Source organism: Fringilla coelebs, assembly GCF_963513975.1.
Source record: "Fringilla coelebs genome assembly, chromosome: 6".
NCBI lineage: Eukaryota > Metazoa > Chordata > Aves > Passeriformes > Fringillidae > Fringilla > Fringilla coelebs.
The window spans coordinates 20,555,092-20,569,441 of record NC_140034.1 but is presented as its reverse complement, the minus strand read 5'-3'; the positions used below and the strand labels follow the sequence as shown (position 1 = coordinate 20,569,441).

Sequence of the window (14,350 nt, the reverse complement as noted above, 5' to 3'; positions counted from 1 at the left end):
AATGTTAAGCACTGCTGTCAAAATATTTGATATTAATTATCCTTCTACTAAAAACCACCTAGGGGCTTTTTTATTGCTTTCTTCACTTAAAGGTTTCTATGTTACAAATTGCTTAAGAATGATTATCAAGTCATGAATGATACATGACATAACTAAACACTAGCCCCAACACAGATCCCTGAGGGACATCACTCATCACTGCTGTACATCAGCACTCCATCTGAACTCAGCCACTGACCACAACCCTCTGAATGTGACCATTCAGCCAATTTACTATCTATCTAAGAGTCCACCCATCAAATCCATCTCTCTCCAATTTAGAGAGAAGGGTGTTGTGGGGCACTGTGTCAAACACTTTACAAAAGTCCAGATAAATGACAGCTGTAGCCCTTCCCTTGTCCCCTGATGTAGACACTCCATAAGAGAAGGCCACTGGGTACATCAGACAGGACTTGCCCTTGGTGAAGCTGTGCTGACTGCCTCAAATCATCTCCCTGTCCTCCCTGTAGCTTAGTGTAGTTTCTTAAAGGTTTTGTTCCATGATCTTCCCAGGAAAAGAGAAAAGGCTGACAGGCCAGTAGCTCCCACAGTCCTCCCTTTCTACTCTTTTAAAAGATGGCGTCCTGGGGTGACTGTATGGTACAATGCTTCCCCCTTCCCAGTCACTTGGGACTTCACCTACCTGCCATATTAAAACATTACAGCATCATCTATTTCCCTTTATTTTGATCATATCTATTTTACTACTTTTGAACTAAGATTTTGACCTAAAACTGGTAACACTTTTACCCTGAACTTTAAACTTTTACAATGGCTTGCCATAACATGTGTGTTAAGTGCTTTAAAGCCCATGCTTTACTACCTTCATCATTCAATTGGCAGGGGCTGTGTGTGGGGTGTGTGGGAGAAGGGGGAAAGTCTGACATTGGAATTCTTCACAATAAGTACCTTTAGCGTTCTAATCTGAGCCTCTGCATCATCTTTTTCTTGTTTAAGGAGTTTTGTGAGTTCTTGAACATTTTGTTCATGTTTGATTTTCACATTTTGTAACTCTGATCTAAGATCTGCCAACTCCTGTTGGTGAATTTCTCTTTCCATCTTCAGCTGCCTGTTAGCTGAAATCATCTCTTCATGACCAGATTCCTGCTGTTTCTGGAGGTCTGAGAGGCTCTTAAGTAATTCCTTTTTGGCTTTCTCCTCTTCTGCAATTCTGTTTGTTAGTTCCACACGTACAGCGCTTAAATGTTTTACATCTGTTTGCATTTCTAGAAGTCGTTCTTGGTCTTTTTTATGAAACAAGTTAATAGTTGCAAGTTCTGTCTTCAAGTGTTCCTTCTCAGCTTGCATTTGATTTTGTAGAAAGACTTGCTTTTTCAACTCATTCTCCAATTTTTTTACAGTACCTTGAACTTCTTTGATCTCTTCTTCAAGAGATACCTGGTGTGACTCCATTTCATTCAGTTTTACCTCTTTACAGTGGAGGAGTTCTTCCTGCTGGGCTCTCTTTGTAAGCACATCATTCAGCTCCTTCCGCAGGTTTTCTATTTGGTTTATAGCTGAGAGAAGCTGACTTTTGAGATCATCTTTTTCTTTAAGGGCCTAGGAAAGAAAAAAAAAAAAATCCATTCTAATCTGAAGTAATTAAAGACAATTGTTGGAAGGATGTCCTTAGACATCAGGAATGTCTATGGAACAATTAACATATGTATGCAAAAAAATAAAATTTTTGCTTGCTATGAACTCAGTTCAAATGGACTTACTGTTTCTTTAAATTTACACACAGAACATGTGCAATCTCAAACTTGGACTTGTCCTTAAATAATATAGCTTTCTAAATAGGGATAGTTCTGGTTAATTCTCTGCTTCTCACACTCTCTCTTTGCAGACTGAGAAGTGTTTCCTTATTGGTTCCTCCAAATAGCAAGATGGAGAAAATGAGGTCATAGAGTAATGGAGCAGCATACACGGATGACTACTGGACATATACACTGTGCCTACAGTCCTTTCCATATGCTGACTTATTTTGTTTATTTTCTAAAATATTACATAGAAAGTATACCGAGTTTAACTTACTTTTGAAATTATGCCCAGTAGATTAATTAGTAGCAGTTAAAAGCTTGGCTCACTTATGCATCAAGGCTAAGAAATAACGACATCATCTCCCAAACAGAAATCAATCAAATGTAATAAAATAATAAAAATTCCAGTGTTTTCCTAGGATCTTCAGGGCTTGGGTGTTTTTTCCAACATTGATATATTTCATGTTAAAATTACCACAGAATCACAGAAGAAAAACCTACCAGACAAAAAGATACTCCTAAACCTATCTTGTAATTCTACTGAAGAGTTTGGCTTAAAAAACCCAAAACAACACCAAAAACCAAACAAAATCAAAACTCCAGTAAAATTTCAAACTACAACCTGTAAGTTACTTTGAGTATGTTTGCTACATTACATACTTTAAAAAACACATGTTTCACAAGATGTCAGAAACTCCACTGTCAACAATATTAAGGACAACCACATGAGCAAAACTTCAATAAAATTATCCCAGTAACTCCAGAAGAATGAAACCTAAACAATCTTTCTATAGCACATCAGTCTGCCAATATTTCAAAAATCTCAAAATTGCAAGCTATGATTGCAACCCAATTTTGAAAATTTTCCATCAACCCTTTGAAGTCTTCGAACAGAAATAAAAGACAACAAACTGTCATTTCTTCCTTTATTGTTTTTACAGATTTTTGTCTCAGATGTTAATTATCTGTATTTCAGAGCTAGTTAAATTATGTTCATCTAATTACCTCAAGTTTATACTAAATGCTGCATCTAGATTGATTATATCCCTATAAGTAAACTGTTTACCAACTTTATATTGAGAACATGAAACATCATTTGTACTTTTTTCTCCTTCATAATGACACACAGTTCGTTTGATCTTCTATATCTTAAAATAAATTTTCTTCACCAGTGACAATTACCACAAACTTACTGGCAGGATGGTCACAACTTTAAAAGAACAAATACTGACAGCATTTCTTAAATGGAGCTTAAGCCAAAGTTTAACCACGGCATTTAGCATGTGAATATACTTGCCACATAAAAAGAGATAAAATCCATATCAAGGAATCTTACATAACAAAGCAAATGTCAATGTGGACAGTGTTATCAAGTGCCCCTACAAAGACCAGCCTATGTGTTTACATGAACAGTGATTCCAAAACATTTTTGGAAGCTACTGCTTCTTATTCACAATTTGTTTCTACTTTTTGCTTCTTATTTGTCCATTTGATATACACCCATGATTTTGAAATTATTCAGGTTTTCTTCCTCTCTTTACAACCTCTATTTTCTCAGGCAAGATCGATCATCTTCTTAAATCTTTGAGAATCTTACTTTCCCAGACAAGTGCTAAGGCTAACAAATACAAGATTACTATAGAATGAATTGTTAAAGCCATGAAATGTTGAAGCATGGAAAGAGGAATAAATAATACAAACTAAGGAATATGATAGGCAATAGGACAGAAATAGCAACACCAGGAATCAAAGTTTAGATTTGCTAGATTTAATTAATTTCAACTCAGTAATAGTCCCAATTGTGACTTCTCCTGTGCTTTGACTATGCCTGCATTCACATAACAATCTCAGAACACACTACTGGATCAGAAACAATACATGATTAATAGACATCCCATACTGCATCCCATTTAACCCTTGAAAACCCCAATCTTTAAGCAAGACAAAGCAGAGGATGGAGCCATCTCAAGACCATCACATCCAGTAACCTAAACTGGATGGATGCCATGAGAAAATACGTGAAAAGAGAGTACAGCACTGTAAAACAAAAGCCATACAATATCAGAGACTGCCCCAACAGGCAAGTAAATTAAGATAAAAGCTCACAGCATAGAGTTAAGCACTATATCAGCCACTATAGAAACAAGCAACTTTCAACCCACTGGAAAATAGAGACCCACAGACTCATTGCCAAGAGAATGGTGGTTTCTACCATTATTCTGACAGAGGATGATGAACATTAGCACTGATGTGAGTGCTTGTGTTTAAAACAGTGTGAGCAGCTGAACAAATAAAGGAATTCTTCTAAGTCAAAAACCAAAAAACCCATGTTTTTTCCTGAGAAACTTTAGAGGAAGAAAAAGAGAGGAATAAGTGGTCTGTCACACTAAATAAAGACAAATAAAAAACCCAGAAATGTTACACAATTAATTTTCAAATTTATTTTTCAAAGAAAAAGTTCTGAAAATTATAGAGAAGAGGTCCAGAACCTAAAGCGGAATGAAGTTTAAGTCACAGTTTGCATGTAAAATCCTTCTCTTTATTTTTGAAACAAAGGGAAAGGGTACAAAAAAAAAAAAATCAACAAATCTTACCTGACTATTCTTGTCCATCAGTTCATTTATAGTTTGATTTTGCTTTTCTACCTCACGATCCAGTTTCTTACACTTCAATTTCCATTGGCGGATGGTTTCCTGGGCTCTCACCTTCAAATCTTCTCTTTTTTTCTCAATCTCCAGCCTGAGTGCCTCTGAGTGCTTGAATTCATTGAGGTACCGTTCTGCTTCCTTGGTACTCTCTTCAACCTGTTGAGCTAACTCAGCAGACTGGAGTTCCATTTGTCTACGTTGACTCTCACAAGCCTTGTAGCAATTCTGTATCTCCTTTAGCTGGTCCAGCATTTTTTCCTGCTGCTTCTCCCTGTTTTCCAGGTCAGATGTTAACACCTGGATTCATCATAGCAAAATACAAATATTCTGTAAAGATATGCAGTATGAAACTTTATCAAACAATATCCAGCAACATTAAATCACATTTTTATTAAATATGAACAGCATAGAAGATCTTCTTGACTATCAAGGAAAGTCCTGTTAGCCCAGAGAATGTCTCCCTCTGCAATGGTGAAGAATTCCAACAAAGACATAAAATACATACTATTCAATTCTTTCTGCATTTGGTCCTCTTCTGGTTGTTCCTGTTATTTTTCTGTATTGTAAGTTTGAGATCAATCATTGGCTATATATTATACACTAAACAAATAAGAAATAAACCAAACAGTAAGATATAAGGAGATTAATATAAACAGATGAGAGGAAAAGGAGAACTGGAAAGGACAAAACAGCATTCACCACAACTAGTGGAATTTATAGTTTATGAGCAAATTGTTACCCAGTTTTATGCTGGTTGCCTTTATGAAAGCAAGTGTGCTAAATAAAGGTATATTTAATAGTACTGAATACAAAGAGAATACAGTAGCTTGGTAAATGCTTCTAGAACAAAGTGCAAAGATGCTTGAAAATGTAAGAAGCATATATAAGCCTTTCAAAAATTAATTAAATTGAAAACACACCTTTTAAAAATAAGATGCTGCATTTCTCAAATCATATTCCTCTGAACAGACTCATAAGAAACTCAGGAATAATAGTGCCCATACATCTTCTGGAAGGACATGCTCAGAAATCAGTTTTTGAAAGTCCAATAGCAAAATTGTATTTTACTGAGATCATCACGCAGAAATTCACATTAGTATTCTGCATTTTGGACTATTTAGACTGCTTTCATACCATTCAGCTTCTTCAGTAATGAAAGATAAATTTGATAGACCTGATCTATAGCCAGTGAAACATATTATCAAGCCTCAGAGGATTGAAATATTTTAAAGAGGGTTAGATTTCTGAATGACTGAAAAAAAACAGTGGATGTAGCCTGAAATAAACAGATCACAATTCAGAACGGACAAGGGAAAAGTATTTTATCTATGAAAGAATGGGCAACTTTACAGATGGATATAGAATGACCATTTAGACAGATACTTCCACAAGGCTGGGGGAAGGAGGGAGACTTGGGTTGCTTGGTAAGGGCTCTCTCCTTGTCAGTTTGTTTGTTTGGGGGTTTTTTCCTCCATCCAAACCAGGCCAACACCTCCTAGGAGGCAGTAAATTGTACCAATCTCTTTGAGATGGCATTTGCTGTACTAAAAAGATAACCAAAACAAGCTCATAAGCTACAACTAGAAAAATTTTAATCAAAACAAGCTTAATTTCCAATGAAAACAGATTACAATACTTCTTTAAAGACAAAGACTTAAATTGAGTATAGCAGAAGTTAAAAATAGCCTCATAAAATACAATCAGATATTACATTTACTGTTCCACAGACTTTCTAAAAATGGGTCATCATTTTTTCAGTCATGTGATTACACATACTTTTATCACTTCCTATTTCATGTCTTTCTGGAGACACCATAGAGGATGTCAGACTAAATTAATGCAGTACTCAACGCTACACCATTAAAAACTAGTTATATATAATTTCCCCAGAGTACACACTTCATTAACAAAACTACCGCTCCCACAAACTTTTTAATGAAATATGAGTCTAATCTGAAACACATAAAATAACATTCAATTAACTGTAAACATTCCTCTTATCGTGTAGAAGTAAATCAACCTCCAATTTATTGATTTACAGTATAATAAAAAAGAGGAACATTTGTTTTAGATATTTACCTTGCAACTAATTTATCAACACGAACTATTTGCATGAGGAGGAAAATCAGATTTTGACATGGATGTACCAATATAAAGTGACTTTTAATGTTTTATTTTTACAATATGTGTAAATAAGATAAACCTTAGCAAAGAGTTTGCACTTTGCTTAAAAAAGTTAAGCCAGCACAGTTAAGCCAATAGTTGAAATCAGGTAGAAAACAGCATCATAGCAAGTCAATATTTCATGAAGCCAACTCTGTAAAGCAAGAGGATAGAGAAAGTATCTCCACACTCTGTTTCAAACAGGAGTCCCAAATGGACTGATCTGTACTTCTGAATTCCTAGTTATGTACAATAAATGTGTATTTCTGTATTAACATGGCTGCAGTTGCCAAAACTCTTTCTGATCTACAAGGGCTTGCACTATTGGCATTTAATTGGCTAATAGCTTCATTTGTAGTAGAAAAAGTAAAAGTAAATTTTAGTGAGAATATGAATCTATTTATAAAACTGAAATATTTATATTACTGAAGAATTCTAACATTAATTAAACATATCAATAATTTTCCCTCAGAAAAACTGAAATATTTTAACAAACTGACTGCTGTACTGGACAATACTATAAGAATACTAACACCAAAGCCAAATGAAGAGTAATTAGTAAATCAAACAAGTTCCCAGGCTAAAAAAGTCAAAGAGACTCTAGAGAGTCTAAAAACACTTTTCGAGAAAGTAGGGTATTGCATCTTTGCAATTTGTGCACTATTTCTTAGTCATAATAGTTAAATCTTAGTAGTCAGCCACAACAAGCCCGTATCTATTTGGCTTCATGCAGAAAAATGTATTTAAGATAGTTGTAAACATTTGGAAGATCTCACAATCGCTCCCTTACATAAACTAGAGTAGCTGAAATAAATATTATATTTAAAAACTAATTTAAGATTGAACTCACTTCTAAACATGAGCTTAAGAATATATTTTAACCTTTTTCATCCTCTGCATTTTACATCACACTGTGATTTTATGGCAACTGTTGGAGGCTAAATGTACAACGCACACAACTCAAATTGTTGCAAACAATGACATTTTAATAAATCAAAAGAAATTTCTAGTATCACATGTACATCAGAGCCAAGTTAGATTCTCCCACTAAACAAAGATAAATCACACCCAAGTCAAACATGACTGGTCACTTCCAACTGGGAATCAGACTATCTGATAGGAGCAGCTGTTAGAACAGGCTTGACAAAATGCTTTGTTAGTACACAAGTTTAGAAATTCACATCCTTGCATTCCTTGATGTCTCATTAAAAGAAAAACACACTAACTATTTTCCTGTTACTGCCCCTGTAGGAGAAAGGCAGTGGGAAGCAGATAAGAAGTACAAAGTATTTTCTGTTGAGAAAATGAGGGAAGTCAAAGATTTCTAACTCAGAGAAATGACAATGACCCCAACTGAGCACTATTGCATGAGTATTTTCAGGGCAGGAAATTAGTATTATAAAATCATTCTGACCCTTAAGAAAGCATGTTCTACAACCAGAAGTTCAAAATAATTGGTTTTATGTGGGTTCTTACCCCATTAATTCCTGTCACCAAAATAATTAGTTTCTCAGGCAGAAAAAAACAAAAAACCAGAATGTTTTCACAGTTAGTCATGGGTTTTATTGACCAGCTAGAATACAAATGCTGATGGACACCAGGAAATGAGTTCTGCTCATCTTACCCTCTACAGAAACACTTTAGGTCTTTTTAAACCTATTCAATGACCAAATTTCATAAAGCACGCAGGAACTTATTTTGAGAAGGCCATTTTTTTCCAAATGTCATTTGATGTATTAGTTTGATTTAAATCAGCAGAGAAGCAGACAAGGTAAAGGAGTATGAGAAGTAAACCAAAGAGTATAGTCCTGCAAATCTATGAAGACAAAAAAATAAATTCCTACAATTGAATTTCCAAAGTGATGCAATATCATTTCATAGATAAGTACCTTCATTAGGAAAATACATACAAAATCCTTTGCTTACAGAATGCCAAAATACAAGCTGAACAAAAAGTGAAGTCCTTGACTACTGAAATAACACACATGGTTTTGCAAACAAACTCTTTTCTCCAGACAGTCAAAGAAGACAGAAGAAAATTGTTACTGTTCAGGCATTCTACTACCAGTGACAAATCAAGACAAGAGCAAGAACTACAGAAATTTCCCATCTTAAATAAGAAGGCTACTGCCTACTTAGATCTCATGTTATGGTCAAAGTCTTGTAACTAAAATTCCAGTACAAAAGGCTGCTCTTATCCTTCTCATAGAGAATCACATTAAACATTATGATATGCTTACCATACAGAAGACTACTAATACTTATGATTAAATTATTATATTGCATTTAATTACCAAAAAAAGGGAAATTGTGACCTACTTTTGTTACACTACTACAATCTCTCATAGAACAAGGTACCTCAATTTTTAAAGTTTGTAGCAGGCACAGGCCCTGCGAACCTGCCTTGGCATTCAGAGACAGAATGCTGAGTCAGGATGACTGGACAAAAGGAGCCCCTCTCTCCCGCTCTCGGACCCTGACTTATCTCTCTGTAAAGCTATAGGTCACTTTCCTTTAACCCTTACCATTGGACAATTCTCAATCCTCCCTAACCCTATATAAACCCCTGTTTCTGCCCGGCTCGTCGGAGCCGCTGTCCCTGAGACCCTTCGAGACACTCCGTGGAAGAGCTACGAAGAAGATCAATAAAGACATCGTCTTGGAACCTCATACAGCGCTCTCCTCTCTTTCCCGGTCTTCCGAGCGCCTGCTGAGTGCCCCAGCCAAGCCTAGCAAGCCTAAAGAGCTGAAATCACTCATGAGCTGATAATCACTGAGCTGTATATCACTAAAGGCTTGCTAAGGCATAGGCTGGGGGCACAGCTTGGGCTGATTAGCCCCCCTCAGAGCTGAGCTATCCGGCTTTGATGCAGCTCCTGGGTACACCCCGTAGCCCAGCCAGCGGCATTAAAAGTTGAACTTTAGTTCTGAGGAATGATGGAATGGGGAATAAGCAAGTAAGTACTACCTTATAAAAGCAGTTCCAAAAACCATTATTAATGGTAAGTGCTGATAAAATCAGATCGACTTTTCTTTGCACATGGGAAAGAGAAGTAATCCAAACCATAAAATCATGGACAATAGCAAATACCTTTTTTGGTATTACATGGGAGAGAAAAAAGTTGGCAAACTCAAATCACTTTTCAAAGTTCTTTACACAATAAATAATGAGCATGACAGTTACTCTTAGATTTAAAGGTTAATCCCTAATCTGATGCATCACCTAATGTTAAACAGATGAGAAATTATTTAAAAAATAAAAATACCACCAAGCAAAAAGCAGCAAAACCCAACTTACCTGTATGTGCATTACAAGCTGTGCTTTCTCCTTGTCCTTACGCTCTATACATCTCTTCAGTTCTTCTACCTCTGACATTACAGCATTATGACTCAGCTTTGTTTTAAGTTCCAAAATATGTTTCTCTAGATCTTGCTTCTCTCTCTCATATCTTTCAGCTACTGTAAAACAGCAAGACCAGAGCAACACATTCAGTAGAAATACCAACTCATGGTAAATTAATTTTATCTCAATTTTTGGCAATTTGTTTCTCCACTTGAGACTATTCTACAACTACTGATTTTCACCAAAATATCTGTGAAAAATTGTATACCTGTATCATAAGCTAATAACATTTTAATAACAGAAAAAAACAGTACTTTTCCATCATTTTATAGGGGTTCCCACTCTTCCCCCTGCATACAGCTGCTCCCCTCAAATAAAAAGCCAACCAAAACAACCAAAGCTGCAGCAAAACTGAATAAAATAAAATAGGATGGAAGAAACAGTGGGAAAGTTCTGGTGAAAATGAAATTTGGCCATCAGCTTCAAGGCCAAGGTTTTATCTCCCCAGAGTAACACCTCCCATTTTGAAATTCACATTATCTGCAAATTTTATGTCTGAATCCTGAAACTGCAACCAAAGATTTTGATAAGAGTAAGCTATAAATTCTCTCAATCAGAAATTCAAAGGTCTTAAGTCATAAATAACTACTAGAGGCAAAAGGAAAAAAATCCTCTACTTGTCTTCTTCCCATATATCTTCAACGAAACAGGAATAACACAGCAAGGTGAAACACAACAGCAAAAATTATATAAATATATGCATGTATTTTAACAGTTCCAGTACATTTTTATTTTCTTCGTATTTTTACATCTGTTTTGATTTATAAGATCAATAGGAAAGTTAAAATATGCTGTTATTAATATGAAAGGCATATTGCTTCAAATAAACTAACTTTTAAGCAGATACATAAACATGATTGAAATTATTATTTTGCATTACAGTTCTGAAGCTAAGCCCATTTCCAAGTGCTCTGTATGAGGTTTGTAAAATACAGAGTGAGAGTCCTATTTTAAAAACCAAGATAATTCAGAAGCTGAAGCACAAAAATACAAAAATATGTCATTATCCAAACCAATTAAATAGTTCCACAGACACTGGACTCTAGAATAGAGTCACTGTTTCTCTATTACCTTGAGTAATACATTGCTATGGTAATAAGGAGAAAGATAAAGACTTTCTCTAATGCCTATTCGATTATGTTTGAAAAGTTTAAATACAGATAGATAACTAGCAATTAATTGAAGACCTTGCTAAAATGGTAATTTAATATGCAATTATATATTGAAATTGTTTAAAGTATCTGTCTTCTACATAAAACTATTTCAACTCTAAAACTCTAACATAGTGCAAACAGAAGCCTTGACTGTATCATATGGAAAAATTTTCTTAACCCCTCAGGAACATGTTGCTTAGAAATTTTACCAGAAAGTCATCAGCCTCATTAACTACTTAATCAATGACTCTTACGATTTTCAAGATGGCAGAATGCAAACTGCAAATGGACTGAAATGCATGTTTCTGGAAAATTATTACTTAAAAATAATACACATTTTTCTTCTGTAAAAACATTATTCAGTTTGCTAAAATTGTCTCATTTTTTAACCATGCAAATCAAAATATTTTATCATAAATTAACTGTCATTGCTATTCGTCTGTTAGTATTTAGGTGCCAATACATATTAACTTAAATCTGAGGAATTAATTGGCTGGTTTTGTCAAAACAATAGAAGAATTAGACTGCAACTCTGAGACAAAATTAATCTCCATGCCTACTAACTAGCTTGCAGGTCTCCAGTGCAAAATATTAGTTGTACCTGCTCTAATTCTCCTGTCATCATCTTGTGCCTCCTGATAGCTCTGGCGGTGATGCATAGCAGCATATGAGATTTGATGTTGCAATTCTACACGGTCTTCTTCTGCTCTCAAAAGCTGAGAACGAAGGTCCTCAATCTAAAATATATGCACAAAAGTGTATATATAAAAGGATATATACATCAAAAGTTGAATGAAAAACAGAACAAAAACCATAAATACCATACTTCTATTAAACGCTAAAAAGAAAAATATTATACACAAAAAAAATTTATCAATACATGTTGAGAGTACTGCAGATGGTAAATAAAAAGACAAACTACTTCCTTAGAGGCCACAAATTGATTATTCAAAATTAAAGGAAACCTTTTAATTTATGTTGACCACAGGTGAGCACTAATTTCTCTAGACCAAACAAAATGCTACCATATTTTATGCTGCAATTGTCTTTTTTCATATCTAGTGAAAATGTCTATCCACATTTAATAAACAGTATGTTTTATTTAAATTGTGCTCCTTAAAAATACAATGTATTTATTCATAAGAAACACAGGGGTCTTCACACTTTTCCTTTCTATCATATATAGTATAGCACTTACAAAGATGACAACATGTAGGAAAATAGAGAAAATCAAACATGCTAAAGTTGAATTGAAGAAAAATACCTCTAATTCGTATTACTCTATATGCCATTCACAATGATTTAAATTCAGAACAGTAATGTAGCTAACTCAAGCTTCTGCTAGATACACAAGACAAGCAAGTAATGTTAAAAGATGAGAATGTCAATTGCCCCCTCCCTAGTTATTTCAGTCTTTTTATTTCAGCCCCTGTAAAGGAAAAATATTTAGGAGAAAGGACTTTTTTCTAAAGTTATAATCCAAATTCCTACAAATTTTAAGTTTAATAATACATGCACTAATAGCTATTATTTAAAGCACACTTTAGATACTTTTTCAGGTATTTATTTACTTTTATTGCATGTTACATTGTAGCAAATACTTCTAGGTCATTGATTTATCTCATTTCACCAATTATAGCATAAGCTTTGCAGAACAATGATTACTAATATAGGAAAAGTTCTAAAGCGTATCATGAAAGGAAATTTCACAAAATGTGTTTATGTACTGAAAACATACCATTACTATCACTACTATAATTAATACATATGAACATGTACACATAAAAGTTTGGAAAGAAAAAAAACATAACGAGCTCAGTCCACATACACACTTAAACCTGTCTTCCTATACCTCATGTCTTCCTTCATAAAACAATTTTATCAGAGTATGAGATAAGAATATTAAACAAAAAGACTCACACATAACTTAATATGAAAACCTTAGGATTTTTACCACACTAAATCAGTTACCTGATGCAAAAGAGCTTCTCTACTGCCTTCAGATTCACTCAACTTTTTCTGGGACTGCTCCAATTCCTGCTCAAGCTTTCATTTCAGAAGATGATGAAGAAAGAAAAGCAATGTAGGCATCATAATATAAAAGTGTATTTTAACATTTAATTTTGACACAAAATCTTTCATATGAGCATTTATTTAAAATTTGGTATAATATACACAGTATTTTTATTTGTTCAAAATTTTAAGCAAACCTTCATTTGTACTAAATCCCTGCAATATTTATTTAAATTACATGAAGAGAATTTTACTTACAGTCTATAATTTTTGTGCAATATTCTACATCACATAAAGATACAAAATAATTTATATTATCCAAAACGAAATCACAAAACCAAATTTTTACTGGGTTAAAAGCAAAAAAATGGAAGATAAGTTTTAACAAAGTTTCAAAAACATTGTCCCTGGATTTGAAACATACTTTCAAGCTCAAAATTAAAAATGACTTAGTATTTTAGGTGACCTTTGGTAAATAGTTTATTCTTAGAAGTGTTAAAGATGACACACATTGGTAGAACTGTAATTGGTAAAATCTGTGGGGCTTCTGTGTTGTGCAAGATGGTGTATTTGAATTATTCTGGAAACATGATGACTAAAAAATTGAAGTGCCCTAAATTTCATAAAACTGAAAGTTTTCCTAAAACCATAGTATTCAAAATGTGTAATCAGAAATAGTCATCAAACCGATGACCATGAAAAAAAAAAAGAAACTAAAGCAAAAGCTTCAAAATATTTTTTGACTTTTTCCATAAATAGTTCAAAGATCCACTTGGAAATAAATAGAGGTTTTGACAGCAGAAATTGTTATTGTTGAGATAGCAATCTCAAGGAGGATGTTGAAAGCCTGGCAAATGGGCAAAGTAAACAGGACCAACATTAAGGGAATGAAGAGAACAACATAACGTAAAACACTACACTACGTAAAGGCTTAGCATAAAGGGGTATATCTTTGAAAGATGCTAAACTTCATGCAAGTGGAAAAAACAAACAGGGAAAGTGTAATTCAACCCTAGCATCCTGCTAGATTAGAAATACAAGAAATTTTGTTTCCTATGAAAAGAAAGAATGAAATATGGCAACAGTTTAGTAAGAGTAATTAATAACAACTATGGTGCAAAAAAACCAGCATGAGTTAGTTGCAGGGATGAAGAAAAGCTGCTCTGAGCA

The 14,350-nt window shown here is 34.3% G+C and overlaps 1 protein-coding gene across 1 annotated transcript in view; it reads right to left on the bottom strand.

The window, feature by feature from the left end:
- CEP128 (centrosomal protein 128) overlaps positions 1-14,350 on the bottom strand; it is a gene marked incomplete at its 5' end in the record, with an annotated part of 91,154 nt that overhangs the window by 55,763 nt on the left and 21,041 nt on the right. Inside the window, 5 exons of the mRNA XM_084207070.1 lie at positions 949-1,599; positions 4,394-4,744; positions 9,909-10,069; positions 11,769-11,904; positions 13,139-13,213. Coding sequence (XP_084063196.1) covers positions 949-1,599; positions 4,394-4,744; positions 9,909-10,069; positions 11,769-11,904; positions 13,139-13,213 — 1,374 coding nt within the window. The remainder of the gene's footprint in view (positions 1-948; positions 1,600-4,393; positions 4,745-9,908; positions 10,070-11,768; positions 11,905-13,138; positions 13,214-14,350) is intronic.